Below are 19,437 nucleotides of genomic sequence, written 5' to 3' on the forward strand. Positions count from 1 at the left end.
CCCGCTGTGTGTGTGTGTGTGTGTGTGTGTGTGTGGTCACTCTGTGTGTGTGTGTGTGTGTGTGTGTGTTTGTGTGTTCTCTGTGTGTCTGCTCTGTGTGTGTCTGGTCACTCTGTGTGTGTGTGTGTGTGTGTGTTCTCTGTGTGTCTGCTCTGTCTGTGTCTGGTCACTCTGTGTGTGTGTGTGTGTGTGTGTCTGTGTGTGTGTGTGTCTGTGTGTCTGCTCTGTCTGTCTGGTCACTCTGTGTGTGTCTGTGTGTCTGCTCTGTCTGTGTCTGGTCACTCTGTGTGTGTGTGTGTGTCTGTGTGTGTCTGTGTGTCTGCTCTGTGTGTGTCTGGTCACTCTGTGTGTGTGTGTGTGTGTGTGTGTGTGTGTTCTCTGTGTGTCTGCTCTGTGTGTGTCTGGTCACTCTGTGTGTGTGTGTGTGTGTGTGTGTGTCTGTGTGTGTGTGTGTCTGTGTGTCTGCTCTGTCTGTCTGGTCACTCTGTGTGTGTGTGTGTGTGTGTGTGTGTCTGCTCTGTGTGTGTCTGGTCACTCTGTGTGTGTGTGTGTGTGTGTGTTCTCTGTGTGTCTGCTCTGTGTGTGTCTGGTCACTCTGTGTGTGTGTGTGTGTGTGTTCTCTGTGTGTCTGCTCTGTGTGTGTCTGGTCACTCTGTGTGTGTGTGTGTGTGTGTGTGTTCTCTGTGTGTCTACTCTGTGTGTGTCTGGTCACTCTGTGTGTGTGTTTGTGTCTGTGTGTCTGCTCTGTGTGTGTCTGGTCACTCTGTGTGTGTGTGTGTGTGTGTGTGCTCTGTGTGTCTGCTCTGTGTGTGTCTGGTCACTCTGTGTGTGTGTGTGTGTGTGTGTGTGTCTGCTCTGTGTGTGTCTGGTCACTCTGTGTATGTGTGTGTGTGTTCTCTGTGTGTCTGCTCTGTGTGTGTCTGGTCACTCTGTGTGTGTGTGTGTGTGTTCTCTGTGTGTCTGCTCTGTGTGTGTCTGGTCACTCTGTGTGTGTGTGTGTGTGTGTGTGTGTGTGTGTGTGTGTGTGTGTGTGTGTTCTCTGTGTGACTGCTCTGTCCGTGTCTGGTCACCCTGGCTGGGACATTGAACTTGTGGTTAGTTGGGAGACGTGTGGAGCACACAGGAGACTTCACCCGGCCTGTCTGTGCTGGTGATTGTTGTCTTCCCCGCCTGGTGCTCTTTGCACTGAATTGTTCTCACACTGCTGTGTAACCCTCAATGAGTAGAGAGAGAGAGGTAAAGATGGCCATTCCCCTCTGAAGTGAATGTGTGTCCATGTCTCGCTTCTGCCACCATCATTCTCATTCTTGAGGCCCTGGTATCCTTAGGATTTTCCTTGTTTGGGGTGTCAAGTTAGTTCTGCACACGACTACTGCTTTTCATTGTCTTAGTGGCTGCTTCCCAGACACATTTTGGGACCAGTGCACTGGTTGGGATAAGAGGCAGGAGTGCCTTCCGCAGCCTTAGCCATGGCTCCTCTGACCATGGCCTCCCAGCATGGCTCCCTTAGCTGTGCCACCCCTCATGTCCACGCTCCCTGGCCACGGCCTCCCAGCATGGCTCCCTTAGCTGTGCCACCCCTCATGTCCACGCTCCCTGGCCACGGCCTCCCAGCATGGCTCCCTTAGCTGTGCCACCCCTCATGTCTACGCCCCCGGCCATGGCCTCCCAGCATGGCTCCCTTAGCTGTGCCACCCCTCCTGTCCACGCCCCCTGGCCACACCCCTTGGCACCACTGGCTTAGCCGTGCCACGCCCCTCAGTCATGGCCCCCTGGCTACAGCAAGGCTGTGATGGGAACAGCCACACAGCCCTTGCCTCACAGCCACGTGGCCCTCCTCCTCTCCAGTGGGTGGAGTGGAGTCCTGCGGCCCGGGAGCTTTGCATGTGACCCTTGGCTTCCCTGTGAGACCCAGCTGGGGTGGGAACAAGAGGGACGCTGGCGTCTGGACGGAGGGCGGCATGGCCGGGCTCCCCCACTAGTCTTATCCACACCTACGCAGCAGTCACAGACACGTGTGTCTGCAGATTCTGAGTCTGAGTGTGTAGTGGATGCACTTGTGGTGCCTGCGTGCGTCAGTACGCTGGAGCAAATGGTTTTGTGTTGTTTTTTCATCTGTTGACACTGTTCAATTTCTGGGAAACAGAGGGCAGGTATCCACTGAATACCAACAGCTAGAACTTACGTGACACTAGAACTTACAGTGTGCAATAGAATGGAGCCCAGCAGATAATGATCTCGGGGGTGGGCGGTGGTATTTGGGGGAGTGATTTCAGATTTCTCCAGCCTCTGGATGGCTTCCGTAGCAAGTTGTATCTGCTCCTTCTACATGTCTTCCTGACTCTAGATGTAGATAGAGCTCCATATCTGAGTTCTTGAATAATGACACCTTTCAGAAAATAGGTGTGTCTAAGAGGTGTGTGTAGCTCGCTTTGAGGAAGCCTATGGCTCCTTTCCCGCAGACTGAGCAGGCAAGCAGCAGAGCAGAGGGAGCAGAGCTCAGCTCCCCAGATGGGAAGACAGACTTGGACTCTTCCTTCCATGCCGTCCTTTGCAGAAACTGTTTGTGAAATAGTTAGTTCAGTTCATTTCATTCCTTTTTGGCAAGTAAACATGTATATTAGTAGATCTCAGTCAAATAACGACTTGAAACTTGGCCAGACTCGCTCTGTGCACACGCTCCCTTTGAGACAGGAGCTCCCCGAGGGCTTGAGCGATGCCCTCTGCGAAAGCTAAGGGCTGTGCCCTCGTGCCCTCCAGCAACAGTTCAGAAGACACTGACCTCTATCTTTATTGTGGTTTTCTTTGGGGCAGCGTTAGAATTGGAACTCAGACCTAATGCTTGCTACGCAGGCACTCTACCACTCTACCAGCCTGTTTTTAGGCCGTTTTTGAGACTGGGTCTTATTTTATGCCCTGGCCAGTGTGTTATCCTCCTGAGCTGTGCTTCCATGAGACCCTTGCAGGGTAATGGAAGCCAGACACCATGCTTTCCCACCACTGAACCCAGACACCAGGCGTTCTGTGTCCTGTGGGACCATACCAGTCAGGATCGAGTCCCTGAATAGACCGAGAATCTCAGTCACCACCCAGATGGCTTGAGCCACCACGCCTCACTGTGATTTTCATTTTTAAGCAGCTTTAATAGAAATCATATGAGCATGATCTTGTGGGTTTAATACAGAAATGAACACTGTACTATTAGTAAAATCTAGAATAGGACTTGATTTTTTTTTTTGGACATTGATTTCATGTCGGTAGACAGTAATGGAACCCAGCAAATGCCTTTGTTCTCTCCACAGAGGGTTTGAGTCTGTCTCTGAATATTTGAACATGCCTTGCACATGTAGCTGTCTTCCTGGGAAGTATTCAGGAGGGAAAAGTCTGGGGAGAATTGGCACAATTTGTGTTACGGCCTTAGATTATAAAAAGTAGCCATGCTCCATCTCTGTTGAAAATTCAGAGAAGGACTCGGGCAGGCACAGTATTTTCTTTCCCGTTCGTCTTGTAGACACACCAGAGACAGTACGGAAGCACTGCGCATTGGTCAGTCCCCAGCTCCACCACTGACCTCAACAGCGGGGCCGGGGCCACGACAGCCTTCAGTGAGCTCAGGCATTCCGCAGCTATTTGTTCATGTTTATAAATGTCAGATGCTCTTTAGAGAACTAGACAGGATGATCTAAGGAAGAAAACGAGAGATGCAGGATGTAAGACTGTGTGTTTTGGAACATTTCGGCATTTGCACCTTTTCTGTGGGGTTGCTGCAGAATTCATAAGGCTAGTGCTTGCACTTCAGCCGTGCGTGATTGGACTCAGGAGGGCACGCGCGTGCATGCGTGCATGTTTGTGTGTGAGGTCTCTGGCCCAGTGGCGTAGGTGTGTCTTGTGATGGATTACTGCCAGTGTCACTGCCCCCACCCTCCCTGCTCGAAGCCCGTGGCAGCCGGGTGCTCATCTGCCTTTCCCCAGCCATGTGCCTTCCTCGGGGCGCTGCACATGGTACAAGATGGGTGTCCTCGCGGCTCTCGCTTAGCAAAAGAGGACAAAGGCAAAAACCAAGAGAAGCGAGTACTTGTGGTGGGACGGTGTGAGTGCTGTATTTGAAGTCTGCTCCCAGGCACTCCCAAACATGGCGCCAAACATGGCGGGGGTAGAGGGGAGCAGAGGCCCTTGAAATTCAATGAGGAGAGAAGTCCCGGCCACTGTATGCTTCGTTCCTAGATAAAAACCAGCAGTTAAGCATGGGGCAGGGGCACCGTGAATGGCAGCACACCTCTGATCTCAGCTAATCAGGAGGCTGAGAAGATCACCAGTGCAAGTCCAGCTCGGGCGTGAAGCCCTATCTCAAAACCAGAAGTGAAAAACAGAACAGAATAAAAGCAAACTAGCTGTGGACGAACTTACCTGGCGTGTTCAAGGCCTGGTGTTCAGTCTCCAGTTACACACGTGTGCACACACAGTCAAGGCCCCATGTTCAGTCTTCAGTGCCACACCCACACACACACAGAAGAAAAGTGTTTTGTGTATTTGGATTTGTACAGACAAAGACTGCTGTTGTTCTGAGGTCTAGAAAGTGTGGCTCTGGCTGTATAGACTCAGCCCCAGCGACGAGCAGTTTCTGGCAGCAGAGCAGTGAGGATGGCCCACCAGGGCTGGTCACAGAAGAGAGCTGGGCTCGGTGCCCAGGCCGGGGGACCTTTCTGCACTTGGCATCTTCTTAGGCATCGTCTCAAGGCAAAGTCCACTCAGCCCACTGCCTGCAGAGCTCTGGGACTCGCTGGCTCCAACTTAGGGGATGGAAGCCCTGTGGGCGACGTGCAGGGAACCCCCTGTAGACGGTCTGCGTGCTGAAAGGCTTGAGTTCTAGGGGAAATCTGGTTAACAGGTCCTGGTTGGTGATGTTGATGAGTTTATTTTAGACCATCTCTAAACCAAATTCGAGAAAGCCATTAGAAATGGTGTTAAGTAGTAGGGTTTTTTTCCCCATGATATTTTAGGGTCCTAATGAAACCACAAATAACAGAGTTCTATTTTGAAAATTAAATGCATCGACACTTGAAAATTGTTCTGGGTGACTTTTCCGGTCTCAGGTGGCCATTTGATCTCTGGGGAAGTTGGGGTTTAATTTGAGCCATGAGGACAGACTCCTTGGGGGGATTTGCCTTGACCGGTGCGGGCGGGGGCGGGGCTCTGCTCCTGGAAGTGGTCTGGAAGACTGGAAGGTGGGTCATTTATCCTGTCCAGTCAGAACTGAACTGCGGTTATTTCCCAGGCCCAGTAGTGCCTACTCCACACGCTTGCACAGGCTTATGATCCTAAGTGGCAAAGCGGGGCCTGGCATTAGCTGGCTCTAATCATTAGTAAGTTGTGCAGCCATTAGTTTCTCCAAATTTATAACAGCAGTAATTAAAATGTAATTTTTCACCAGGCACCAATAGCTCACACCTGTAATCTTGGCTGCTCAGGAGGCTGAGATCTGAGGATCCCAGTTCACAGCCAGCCCGGACATGAAGGTCTGGGAGACTCTTATCTCCAATTAACCACTAGAAAACAGAGGTGGTGCTGTGGCTCAAGGGGTGGGGTGGTAGCCTTGAGCTGGAGAGCTCAGGAACTGCACCCAGGCCCAGAGTTCAAGCTCCACCACCACACAGAAAACAAAATGTAATTTTCCTTAAGTGTAGTTTTTAATGATATTTTTTGGTCTTTCCTTGCTATCGATTTTAAATAAGCCATATCTGTGTGTTTGTCCTAAATATCCCAAAATCCAATCGTAAGTCAGCATGTAGCATACTTTTCCTTGTAATCTGTCATATTTATTTTACGGGGGCCAACATTTTGTAGCTAGGATTGGCTTTCATAAGCAACCCTATAAATCCAGTGAATTTAGAAGGCGTTGAAAAGAGTTATTTCACGTAGGCTAAGAAATTGGGACAGAAATCTTAGATAGGAGCCAAAATGAAGTCACTTGGTGATGAGATCACGAAAATGAAAATTTGTCATTGTTGAAGCAAAGCAGAGCCAGATCCCTTCATATCCTCCGACCCCACTTCCCCTCAGCTCTCTCACTCCTCCTTGACTTTTCCATAGTGAAATTTATCACTGGTATTGCAAAGCATTTTCAAATCCTTAAGCATTCTCTCCAGAGAACTAAGAGTGAGGCAGAACAACTTTTGGATTCAAGAGAAATACAGAATGTTTTGTCTTTTGAGGATAGAAAAAAAAAGGCTCACCCAGACAGAATGGAAAAAGCATCAAATCTTCAGAATGCCAAAAGACACATTTTAATCTGTAATCCCAGCACTTGGAGGTGAGATGGAGGTGAGAAGATCCAACGTTCCAGAGCAGCCTGGGCCAGATGGTGGTGAAGAATTAAATTAAGCGGGACTAATGGCTCCTGCCTGTAACGTAGCTACTCAGGAAGCTGAGATCTAAGGATCATGGCTTGAAGCCAGCCTGGCCAGGAAAGAGTTGTTTACAATTATCCCGTCTCTCTTCTAGTCAGGGGAATGGCATAGGCATGATGCCACAGAAAGGTTCTTTATAATGTGCCCATGTTAACTCATATCCATCACCCAAATGACGAAACACAAATAAATAAGTAAATAAAAATGAGACACTTTTCTTGGTTGCATCTGGGTCAGAGCCCACTGGGCTCTCAGTGGCAAAGCTTCCTACCAGTCCTGCGTGCCTAAGCTTCCGTATGCGGTTCCTGTGTGGCTTTGGGTGTCTGTGTGCTTTTGTGTCTCTGGGAATGGAGAAGTTCTCTGGGAATCCAAACTCAAATGCCGCCCTGCTTGTTGCACACGCTCCTTCCTACTTTACAGGATGAAGTCTTCGCAGAGTTGGAGCTCACCAAGTCTTCACCAGACGGTTTACTGGGCTCCTGACTGCGGTGGGAAGCTTGATGCTCTGATGTAAATCTTGATTTTTTTTCTTATTGTTTGTAATTGTCATTTCGTAGGATGGAAAGAAGAAGTTTGACAAGGAGAGTGAAAAATATTACTCTATTCTCGACAAGCACTTGAACTTGTCTGCAAAGAAAAAGGAGTCTCATCTGCAAGAGGTAGGTTTTTCTTGCTGAAGTCACGGTGGGCGAGCCTGCTTCCTCTCATACAGTGACAGTCAGAGGGTTCATTTGGTGACTTTCCTGTGGCTGAAGACATTAGACAGTGCCACAGTTCATGTCACTGGTTCTGAATCACCAGTATTTCCTTCGGCTGTGAGAAGAGTCGAAGCAAGGCGTCCCCTTTCCTTCGTGCTGGATGGATTTAGGAACGCGAGACTTGCCACATGAAACAATGGCCTGTGCATGACGTTTTCAGCATTCAGAAAACACACACAATCATACTTACAACTTTCCTACCCACCGAGGGGTTCTGTGGCCCATGCGAATGGAAGACATCCTGCCATGGATAGAACTAGGTCATATTGGGTGTCCTGAGCCTGTAATCTTAGCCACCTGGCAAGCAGAGAGCAGAGGACTGTGGTTTGAGAGCAGCCTGGGGAGGGGAAAAAAAAGAACACACACACACGTACACGCACACGCACACACACGTTTGTGAGGTCCACAGGGGCTATGTCTGGGTGTCACGAGCCTGTCATCCCAAGCCGTGGATGAAACACACAGGCAGCGGGCACAGCGCTGCCTGCCTGCCATGCCAGTGATGTGGACAGCACTGGGGAACTGAGGCCGCCCAGGCCCCAGGGTGGCCATCTCCTCTATGCCAGAGGGGTTTGCACATTGGGTGGAAATGAGCTGAGGGTCTGAAAGAGAGGACTGCTTAGAGCAGCTCTGTGGATATGTGCAGGCACCCACGTATGTGCACACCCACGTTGTTCTCAGCTCCACGCGCTCTAACCTCTGTGAGCAGGAGCCAGCCCAGGCAGGCTGTTACTGCGTCGACGCTTGATGTGGTAAACCCGCCTGGCCCTGCTCCCGGCACAGCCCTCAGCCGCCACGCGCCGTCACGCAGTGCCTGGCTCTCTTTCTTCAGGCAGACACGCAGATTGACCGCGAGCACCAGAACTTCTACGAGGCATCCTTAGAATATGTCTTCAAGATTCAAGAAGTTCAAGAAAAGAAGAAGTTTGAGTTTGTGGAGCCGGTAAGTGTTCATGTTCTGGTCAGATAGTAGGCCTTATCCCGTCTGTGGAACAGAAGAGAGAGCAGAGCACAGTGAGGTTTCTCGTGGAGATTACAGTTTGTGGAAGTAAAAGGGTGTCTGGGGGTGGAGGCGGGACTTTGGGGAGATGGGGCCATGCGGTGGCCGTGTGGCCCTGCCGTGGCTGCTGAGTGCTGTGCATCATCAAAACACCATAAACCTGCAGGGCAGTGTTGACTGTGGGTACAGCAGTCATTAAGGTCAATCACAGGAAGCCTTGGGGGGCAGGTAAGGGGAGGCAAGCTGGCAAGAGGTTGGATAAAATGCTTGCAGAGAAGAAAGCATGGCTGTTTCTTCCCTGTGTGTGAATGAATACAGGTCACAGGTAAGGATGCCCCAGCCCAGACCTTCAGGCAGGGAGAAGCCTGCACACCCCTCCTTTCTGACAGAGCCAGGCCCTGCCGGGCGGCCTGTGTGGAACCATTTGTTCCCTGGCTGAGCATAGAGAGCCATGGATTTCCTGCTGTGAACCATTCCAGAAGAGAACAGGTGGCCGGATGTGGAGGGCTCACTGCACTTTCCGCAGTGCTCTCTGGTAGTGAGAGCCATTGTTCAAACCCGTGTGTGAGGACAAGCACCCAGACAGACAGATAGACAGACCGACAGACAGACCGACCTGTGTCCATGAGCCAGGAAAGATAGGATTTGTAATGCATAACTAATCTGAAGTCCAAGCCATTCATTCCGTACTTCCTGTGTCAGTCTTGGGAATTCTCGTGAAATGTCTGTGGATGTGAGATCCAATCCCCATGTCAGTGGGTGCGGTGAGGAGTGAGGAGGGAACGACTGAGGCCACTGATAGGTTTCCTAGCAGAGCCCCCCCCCCACATACACATACACACCCCAGGGAGAATGCAGGGCAGAGCCTGGCTGTCCCCGGGGGGAGCACAGGGCAGAGCCCAGCCTTGCCGGCCCCAGGCTGCCTGCCCCGTCCTGCATCCCGACAACTCGGCAGGTTTCCAAAACAGCTGCTCAGCGCCAGGATTAAGAAACCAGAGACCGTAACTCTGGCTTGGGGATTTAACTTTTACCTTTCACTCTGGGTAGCAGACGTGAGTCGGCATTTGTGTGCTCACCAGCTAAGGCCTTAAACCGCTCAGATTGCATTAACAGCTTAAGCCGTGGAGCCTTTGAGACTCTGGTTACGTTTCATATGGGTTTGAGGGCTCTCTGGAGTCTCCTGGGGGTTCCAGGCTGCCTGGCCAGTCCGTGAGCCCCTGTCGGGGTGAGTCCACCCCAGGATGCATGGTTCTTCCTCTCTGGAATTCACAATCCCACCATGGCTTGTTGGGTTGTGTTCGTCTGGTTTTGGTATTCCTGGGGTTTGAACTCAGCTCTTCACTCTTGCCAGCCAGCCACTCTACCATGTGAGCCATTTTCCCAGCCCCTTTTTGTACTGGTTATTTAGAGACTGGACTTTGCTTTTTCCCCGGGACTGGCCTGCATGGCAGTCTTCGCAGGACATTGCCCATGGCATCCGGGGCCACGTGTGTGTTATCACGCCTGGCCCTGGGTTGAGATGGGGTCTCATGAACTTTCTTGCTGCCTGGTCTGGCCTCGATCCTTCTTTTTCTCTTTCTCCACATATGTAGGACTATAGGCCTGACCCACTGCCTCGGCCTGCACTGGGTTCCCAAAATGGCGCCTGCGGGCAGACTCGGTTCCTACCCACGCCTCCTCGTAGTTCTCCCTTGGAGCTCTGTTCCCCCAGCTCCAGGGCCCGTTCTGACCATTGCCCCACACCTTTCTTCCTTCTGTTCACATTTCCTGTGAGCTGTCACTCACATCTGGAATGCCGCAGCTGGCTAGGTGCCGCTCTCCCTCTGGGGCCAGAGCGTCTGTGGTGGACCAGGGCATCTGTGGGGGACCAGGGCTTTTGTGATGGACCAGGGTGTCTGTGGTGGACCAGGGTGTCTGTGATGGACCAGGGCGTCTGTGGTGGACCAGGGCATCTGTGAGGCAGCTCTGGAAGGCAGAGGAGATGGTGAGGCGGTTTCTCCCCGGGAAGAAGGAACAAGAAAAGGCAATGCTTTATGGAGCCCGGACGTCCGCCTCCTCCCCGCACCGCATCCTGAACCAAAGCTCCAGGCTGCCCTTGGTCCTTCCACATCACTGTCTTGCCGCAAGCCTTTCCTACCAGAATGTCCAGCTGATTAGAAGTAACACTGTCCATCGTAGCCTTAAGGTGTCATGGCTCGAGCTCGACTTCGTTTCCGTTGTGAAACCAAGAACCACCGTGGTCCACACTGACCCGACTCATTTCCAAACTCACCTGGAGGGGAGCCTTTTCAGATGCTCAAAACCAGACTACTAGAAACTGGCTTGTGGGCCCACAGAGTGAACCCCCCCGGTCGGGGTTTGTGTTTTCCGTGGTTATAAAGGCGGATTCACTCTCTGGTGAGGACAGCACAGCCACTTGGGCACCTTGACCAGAGAGGACGCGGGAAACACAGTTCTTAACATCTTTCAGGCTGACCTAGGAGGAGGCTCCCTTCATAGTTCAATGACGCCTGCATGGACAGATGCAAACCTAAATTCAGTTAAGCTCTGCCGCCACCCTGTGGCAGTCCTGCCAACTGCACCAGTTGTGCCCCTTTCTCCAAAGCTGCAACACAGGTGGGAAACAAAGAAAAAAGGTGGGAGGTAGGCTCCCGTGGAATCACAGGCACAACTAGTTAGAATAAGCTATAGAGTACTTAGTTTTGAGAGCAATACCAGCCAATGCAAAAATGCTGTATAAATTCATGATGAAGCTGGCAGATAGTACATTTTGTCATAATGTTAGAAACTGATGAGCCAAGGGGAGGGGGAAGCTTAGAATTATAGCAAAGCAATTGGAGAATAGTGGTTTTAGAAGTGACTGTAATAAGATGTGACGTTGAGCTTTCCACAGAAGGAAGCCTCAGGGCATTGCTTTCTGGCAGAGCTGGTACTTCACTGTGGGAAATGGAATCTGTGGACCAGTTGTTACCTCTCCCAGCGGAGGACGTGGTGGGATGCCGCCCTCATACGGAAATGATTTCCACCTGTTCTGCTTCCTTAATTTAAAACAATAACTCGCAGACATATTAGCGGCCTCTGTCAAGAAACATCTCTTACCTTTGCAGTGGGGAGAGATGGAGTGAGTGGCATAAAATCTCGATGAAGTGAACAAGACCCTTTGCAGATAGTTACTTTTCAGCTACGATTTATTTCATGTAACCCTCCCAATGCCATAACCCTGGGGAAAGACAGTATGGTTGTAAGCCAGACACCCTGGGCAACACCTCTAATCCTAACCACTCAGGAGGCTGAGATCTGAGGACCACAACTTGAAGCTAGCCCAAACAGGAAAAGTCCGTGCGATTCTTATTTTCAGTTAACCACCAACAAGCCTGTTTCTTCCCTTCCTTGGCCCCTTGTTTTCTTGGATAATACGCAAGTTAAGACATCTGTCAGTAGTCATCCTGAAAAATTAACTGAGTCTCTACCAAAAGAGAAATAAAAATTATTCTCCTGTCCGTAATTCTTTCTCCAGCCTTGCCAAACAAATAGGTGGAAAATGGTTAATATGAGGAATTTGAATGAAAATATAATTTCCTTAGTATTTTGCATCTGAGAATCATCTTTGTTAAAAACAAGTCTTTGTGTTTTAAAAACAAAATCTCTTCTATCTTTGCAGCTTTTGTCATTCCTGCAGGGTTTGTTCACATTTTACCATGAGGGCTACGAACTTGCTCAGGAATTTGCACCGTATAAGCAACAGCTGCAGTTCAACTTGCAGAATGTAAGAGCATGCCCACTCTCGCTTCCCGCCCCCCCTCCCCACCCAGCAAGCCAGGCCCCTGGCCACAGTGCAGCCTTGAGGTCTCTCAGCCTTGGCTGATTTCAATGAGCCTCGGTAATGCAGATCCACTACAGAGGGTTTTGTAGCTAAACACTGCCAGCATACCCGAAAGAACAGATCTAATGGTAGGAAAGTGTGTACTTGTACCTTTTATAAAAGTAAATCTTTAGAGCCGGGTGCTGGTGGCTCAGGTCTGTCGTCCTAGCTTTTCAGGAGACTGAGATGTGAGGACGATGGTCTGAAGCCAGCCTGTCAGGAAAGTTTATGAAACTCTTACCCCCCAGATTATCACCAAGAAAGCTGGAAGTAGAGCTGTGGCTCAGGAGGGGAATAGTGCAAGGGCAGTGCCAGTCCTGAGTTCAAGCCCCAGGACTGCCTTACACACACAGACAAAGTAAATCTTAGCTAGGTGTAAACTCTTGAGGTTCTCATGAATTTATCTGAAAGGCAGGATGAGCGCGTTCTGGGAGAATCTACTGGATAATGCTGTAGTCTGTACTTGAAGTTTGTCAGTGATACATACCAGGCTTGTAAAAAATGGTGCCCAGGTGAGAGTCACCTTGACCATAATATCCCAGGGTGTGAATCCATGGAGACACCACACGCACTCTAAAATGTGGGCAACATCATTTTGTCATTTATGCTTCAAAGCTGGAAAAAAGATACCGGCTGACTCTAAGCACATTTGATTGCAGGGTTATACAAGTTCCAACCTTCAGGTGCCAAATGGCACCCAGAGGAAAACAAAACAGCGACAAAAACAGTTTCAGCCAGTCCACTTCTGCATTGCCCAAACTGACAAGGCCTCCGCAAATCCAACCCGCAGTGTCGGGTGTACCAACCAAGAGAATGGAGGAAGCCTGTGCTTTGTCTGATTCTTATTATTGCAGAGATGTTCAGGAAAACTACAGCTAGAATGTCCCATGAGAAACACATAATTGGATTTATTCTACTTATGTTTGAGTTGAGTATTTAGTTAACTTTGAATTTCCAGTAGAGCTGACTTTATCTTTAATTCATTTCCATTGTTTTCAACATGGAATACACTGAGGATTTGGAAAGGAAAACTGTAAAAGCCAAAGTATTTTATAATTTATTTCCATATTAAGTACAATTATGTCAAGATCCCTGGGATCCAGGAACAGGAAAAGAGGAAGGAGTTGGGGGGAAAAGTGAGTCCTTGTGTTCACACAGAAAAATAGGAAGAGGAGGAAGGAAGGAAGGACGGGTGGATGGAAGGAAGGAAGGAAGGAAGGAAAGCAGGCGGGCAGGCTGGCAGGCTCCTAGCCTACTTTAAGATTCTGCTCTTTTATCGTGGCCTGCAGAGAGGTCTTAGAGGTGCATAGTGACGATTTTTCTGTTTTCACACATGCGTTGGGAAGGATCATGAGATCTGTCTAGAGGAGCGATTTTCATGGAGAGAATTTGGACATTTTCTGTGCCTTAGACTTGGCGTGTGGTGGATGAGCTGAGCGATTTCTTGCAAAAGAAGGTGGAACGTGGAGGCGTAGGTGTTCATGTTCACACACCCACATCCTAATGTATCTATATTTCTGTGATATTCCCTTTGACAGTCTAGTGGTAGTAAACAAGAGTAGAGAATTTCTTCTAGATTGACACAGTGCCACCCTGTATGTAACAAGTATTAAAGTTTGGCCTAGTGGTGGAGTGCTGGCCTCGCATGCACAAAGACCCGGGTTCAATTCCTTGGTACCACATACATAGAAAAAAGCCAGAAGTGGTGCTGAGGCTCAAGTGGTAGAGCTCTAGCCTTGAGAAAGTCCAGGACAGTGCTCAGGCCCTGAGCTCAAGGCCCAGGACTGGCAAAAAAAAGTATTAAAGTTATTACTCCCCCCCCGACACACAAAATTTCTCTACTGGGAAATTCTGGAGTCTGCGCAGTGCATCCGCGTCTTTGGGTTGGTATCTTTTGCCTCTCTGGAAACAGGGACAGATGGGCGGTGTCTTCACCGACTGCCGTGTCAGCTGGGCTAGGGCCTCCGCTGAGCTCTGGGCAGGGTCAGGCTGCCTTCATGCTGTCTGTCTCTAGGCTGGCAGCCCTGGGCCCCGACTTACCTGGTGAGTCTGGTGAGTCCTCCCCTTTCTGCTTACTTAAGACAAGGAACAACTTCGAAAGCACACGGCAGGAGGTGGAGCGGCTAATGCAGAGAATGAAGTCTGCCAACCAGGACTACAGGCCACCCAGCCAGTGGACCATGGAGGGATACCTCTACGTGCAGGAGAAGCGTGAGTCCACCGCCACCCTGCAGCTCCTCCACCAGCGGCCTCCTCTGCCGCCCTCATCATGGGGGAGAGGGAAATGCTGGATGGGGTGACCCCACCCCCCTCCTCCCATCCTCACGACCTCCAGAGAGGGGCCTCCGGTCTCTGGATCTGTGCCGCTGATATGGTGACCTGAGCTCACGAATTTAATTGTGGTTCCCTGATCCACGGGAAAATTGGGCACCGACCCCATGGTCAGGACGAGCCATTCTGGTGGCTGTCACCCTCTCCCCGCGGGCAGCAGTGAAATTCTCCGCCCTGCCAGTTCACAGTAGGAAAATTGGCAATTATGTCATGTCACGTTGACATTCCACTTCCCGAGATTAGGAAATGAGTCCCCGGCCCAGCAAAGCCCAGTTACAGTTGCCTCGTGCTGACAGAGTTGTCCCCACCAGAACGCACGTGGGGCTCGCGTGCCTTCCAAATGCTGCTGTCAGCTGGGTGAGCTGGTTGACAATTTCGACTAAACCAGACAAGCCCTCCAGTGCTGCTCTTGCGCTGTGCTAAGCGAATCATCATTGAACTCGTGTGTCTGTAACACGCTCCTGCTTAGATTCCAGAGCTATGGCGAGTTGCTACCTGAGTTTAGCACACCTCCCTGGCGCCCCTCACTGCCTCCTTGCTGGCCCAGCCCCCGTGAGCAGGGGCACTGCCTTCCCTGTGGTCAAGAGACAGCCTCCTGCCTCTCTGCTCCCGGGAGCGTTGTGCTAAGGGTAACAGGGCATGCAGGAGGGGCCCGGTCTCTCTATCTACCGGATGGAAACAGGAAATGGTGTGTGTCTTAAGGACACAATTGAATTGTTTTTTCTCTTGGATTCGTGGTGAGTCAGTGAGGAAGATGCATCATTCATTCCTTTGGTCCACTGTCAAGTATTTATTGAGCATTATGTCTGCCTCTGTCGAAACTAGGGAGAACATTCTCACCCCTTGTTCCGGCCATCGTCAAGCTCCTGTGCCCTGACACAGCATTTGTTGATGTATGGTGGTGTGGTGCATTGTTTAGGGAGGAGTGACAAGAAAAACATGTGTGCAAATCCAGTACAAGTGGGATTTGATGTCCAGATTTTATTTATTTATTTATTTATTGTCCATCACGGAGCTTGAACTTTGGGCCTGGGCGCTGTCCCTGAGGTCGTCTGCTCAAGGCTACCACCCCTTGAGCCACCACACCACTTTGTCCAGATATTTTTGAATTGCCCATGATTGGGTAGATCGATGGATGCCTGTAGATAGGGAAGCCTGACCACAAACCCTACAGTGGAAGTTCAGGTCCACTTGGACTCGGGAGCCATGGAGTTTACTGTGGGACCACAGGGGAGGTGGGAGTGTGCAGCTGTGCCTCCCTCCCCTCCCATTGGAGACACTCCAGTTGTGCATGCGTATGCAAGTGTGAACCTGCCGTTCACTGACCTCGAGGGTTTTGCCTCCTTCCGTCAGGACCGCTTGGCTTCACGTGGACCAAACATTACTGCACGTACGACAAGGGAAGCAAAACCTTCACCATGAGTGTTTCAGAAATGAAGTCTGGTGGAAAGATGGTGCGTCTGTTTGGAGCTTGGTTCTTTTTGTAAAACAGTAATAATAAGAAGCTTGTTATTCAAGCAATGAAAACAATAATACACATTCTCACTTTTTTAAGAACATGTAGACATTCCTAAAAATTGAACCCCCCCCCCCCAGGTGTCAGTGGGCCTGCCTATAATCCTAGCTTCTCAGAAGGTTCGGGCCTGGAGGACCCATAGCTCAAAGCCTGCTCAGGCAGAAAAGTCTGTGAGACCCAATCTGCAATGAATCAACAAAACGCTGAACGGGAGGGGTGGCTCAAACCACTGGGTCGGGTTGTTCTGGCTGCACTTTGGTGACTGAATCAGCGCTGAGCTCCAGGACAAAAGCACGGTGTCCCCTGCTCCAGATGTCTCCCTTGCCTTTTCGTTCCTTCTCATCGGGGACTTGAGCACAGCAGAGTTGTGCTCTGGCTGGCCTGTTGCAGAATTTCAGTTCTTGCAACTGCACCTTTTGGGCACCTGCACTCTGGACAGTGACGTGGTCAGCCAGTGGGCGGGAGGGTTCCAGCCAGGAGAAGCACGTGCTGTTGCCTGACGTGAGCAGCCACGCGCATGCTCTGGCAGCGCAGTGGGTGGAGGATGGGGTGTGCCTTCCTGCAGCTTGTACCGTGGATGGAGGGTTTTTGTCAGGCAGCTTCGGGCCATGTGGTTGGATCTGCCTGGTTCACTACGTTTGTTCACTGCATGGTCCCGCTCTGGCTTTTCCCATTCTAGAATGGCCTCGTGACCAGCTCACCAGAGATGTTCAAACTAAAATCCTGCATCCGGCGAAAGACGGACTCAATTGACAAGCGGTTCTGCTTCGACATAGAAGTCGTGGAAAGGTCTGGAATTGTCGTTTCACTTTAGGCCTCGAAGTGTGTTTGCCTTTCCTGCATGCACATGCCAGCACTAGAAACGTGCGTGTGTAGTCCAGTCTAAGAGTAGCGCACCTGTCTCCCTCCCTCTTTCACATAGGTGTGCCACAAATACTTATTTAGAAAGGAAACAAGACACAGAAAATGGCTTAAAAGTAGCCCTTGTAACAGTCTTGTACCCAACATGTTCTGTGGGGCTCCCTGCAACCATTACAGTTAAGGTCATGTGTGTGAGTGCATGTGTGTACGTGTGTGTGTGTGTGTGTGTGTGTGTGTGTGTGTCTGTAGGTTTACTCTTGTTTTCTGTGCCCTTTCCTCCCTCCCCATTTCTTTGTCCTCATCCTTTCTTTCTTGTCACATTTTTACCTTTCTTGTTTACCGGTCAGTAAAAGTGTACTGACTTGGCTGGGTTCGGTGACCTAATGTGGACCTTCTGGCCTGCAGGCACGGGGTCATCACGTTGCAGGCCTTCTCTGAAGCCAACAGGAAGCTGTGGCTGGAAGCCATGGACGGGAAGGAACCGGTGAGAGCGTCACCCGGGCTGGGAGGGGTCTGCCCCTCGTGGGCCGTGTGCGGTAGCCGTGTCAGAGCCGAGAGGAGCATCTCAGCACCACAGCCTCATCCCTGGCTTTTTAGTTATGTGGGAAAATGGAGAGTGGTTGGTCAGGCTGCCCTCATTAATGACTAGTCCATGCTGATCTCTGGGAGACGTAGACACTGGTCTGACAATAATGCCAATGAGGACAGCCTCAGGCCAGCCAGTTGTTTCCACACCAAGGGGCAGATGCTTTCTGTGCTGTTTTCTCATTTAATGGTTACTTCATTTTGATGCGGCGTGACAACGTACTTACCATACCACTGGAGATTAGGAGGAGAAGGTGACATACCACCACTGTTTTCTTCTACTGCTCTTGGTGACAGCTTTTGATGAATTGGTTGGGTTGAGAATCGTGGGAACTTTGTCTGAGTAGCTAGGGCTGCAGGCATGAAGCCCTGGTGCTGTCTCTTTAACTGGGCCCAGAGGAGAGCACAGAAGGTAACAAGGCTCTACCCGGCCCTTGTAGAACCTTCCAGAGGTCCAGGAGCCTGAGAATGGTGTGTACGTGTGCGACGGGCTGGGTGCTCATGTGTTGTTTGTGGTCAGCCGGCAGGCTGCCAGGTCCCAACTGTGATCCCAGGTCCTCCGCTGTGCTCCCAGACCCTCCACTGTGCTCCCAGACCCTCCACTGTGCTCCTAGGTCCTCCACTGTGCTCCCAGACCCTCCACTGTGCTCTCAGGCCCTGCACTGTGCTCCCAGGTCCTCCACTGTGCTCCCAGGTCCTCCACTGTGCTCCCAGACCCTCCGCTGTGCTCCCAGGCCCCCCGCTGTGCTCCCAGGCCCCCCACTGTGCTCCCAGGCCCCCCGCTGTGCTCCCAGACCCTCTGCTGTGCTCCCAGACCCCCTGCTGTGCTCCCAGACCCCCGGCTGTGCTCCCAGGTCCTCCGCTGTGCTCCCAGACCCTCCACTGTGCTCCCAGGCCACAGGAGACAGTGTCATGGCGTTGCTCTGCGTTGCCTTGTCACTTTTAGGCACGCTTTTGTGTGTGTTGAATTCAATATACAAAACTTTGGGCTCTGCATTTCTTTATAGTTTTCTGTGTTGTTTTCTTTGTATTCTACAAAATAAAGAAAACAGTCCCTGATAGATTTATCTGTTTTAATTTGAAGCCTTCACGTCTGCACCGATGGCTGGGAAGCCCCGAGGCGGCAGATGGAAGGGACGTTTGTGGGGGCGATGTTAGCTCAGCAAAGTCCCATGTGAGGGTCAGGCGCCCGAAACAAAGCGCCACACCGGCCATTTGAGAAAAGCCGCGCTGGGAAGTCGCTGGGGGACCTTCTCATGAGGGCCAGGCGCCATTGTTGGCCGCAGACTGAGCCACCTGAGCCAGACACCGAGCTTCCCTGAGCCAGTACTGTCGGGGGTGGAAGGGAGCCGGCCGCGAGGTGGGCCTGGCCACAGCAGGGGGTGAGATAGCGCGGTGGACCGGTGGGTCCAGGGGTCAGCAGGCTGAGGGCCGCAGGGCCTGGGCCCTTGGTGTTTGCAGGACAGCCCTAGACGTCAGGCGCTCCGTGAACTCAGGCCACTGACAGACCCTTTCTGTCTTTCAGATTTACACCCTGCCTGCTATCATCAGCAAGAAAGAAGAAAGTAAGCCATTTCCCCTTCCACTCGCTTGGCCTGGGTGCCCTGTTCATTCCCGCGGTCCGAGCCCTTGGTGGGGCCAAGGGCTTTCAAGTCCCAGGTCATGCTGACAGTGCCACGCTCTTGACCGAGCTGCCCCTCTCTCCCGATTCCAATTCCACGCGTGGCCTGGAGTGCCATGCCCCCGCCCCTCCCTCCCTCCCCTCCTCGCAGCCCGGGCTCCTGCCTCCCGGCCAGCCGGCCAGGAGCGCCCAGTCTGCACATGAGCGCTTGGGCCGCTCAGTCTCCAGGCACCCCTGGCCGCCGTCCTTCCCTCTTCCCGGCCTGGCTCTGGTCGAGGGTGGCTCCCCAGGGCCGCTCAAGGCCCAGCCGGGTGGAGGAGCCCGGTCAGGCCATGGAGTGTTAGCCCTGCATCATTCAGACACCATGGCTGCGGGGAAGACCCGGGGCGCAGGAGACGCCTGCTCTTTAAGTCTGAAATGCTGGGGGGAGGGCTGTGGGGGCTGGGGGTGAGGGAGGAACGTGAGGGGTGGGGGCAGTGCAGGGGCTGCAGTGGGA

General features: G+C 51.6%; 1 protein-coding gene across 2 annotated transcripts in view; it reads left to right on the plus strand.

Moving 5' to 3' along the window:
- The window catches only part of Arhgap42 (Rho GTPase activating protein 42), an 88,640-nt gene that overhangs the window by 53,965 nt on the left and 15,238 nt on the right, over positions 1-19,437 (plus strand). For both annotated transcript variants that reach the window (XM_090319234.1, XM_090319233.1), the window contains exons 5-12: positions 6,965-7,066; positions 7,998-8,108; positions 11,827-11,931; positions 14,109-14,238; positions 15,712-15,812; positions 16,554-16,663; positions 17,141-17,219; positions 18,846-18,885. In XM_090319234.1, coding sequence (XP_090175360.1) covers positions 6,965-7,066; positions 7,998-8,108; positions 11,827-11,931; positions 14,109-14,238; positions 15,712-15,812; positions 16,554-16,663; positions 17,141-17,219; positions 18,846-18,885 — 778 coding nt within the window. The remainder of the gene's footprint in view (positions 1-6,964; positions 7,067-7,997; positions 8,109-11,826; positions 11,932-14,108; positions 14,239-15,711; positions 15,813-16,553; positions 16,664-17,140; positions 17,220-18,845; positions 18,886-19,437) is intronic.

This window comes from Megascapheus bottae, chromosome 27, assembly GCF_031878675.1.
Source record: "Megascapheus bottae isolate mThoBot1 chromosome 27, mThoBot2.hap1, whole genome shotgun sequence".
Lineage (NCBI taxonomy): Eukaryota > Metazoa > Chordata > Mammalia > Rodentia > Geomyidae > Megascapheus > Megascapheus bottae.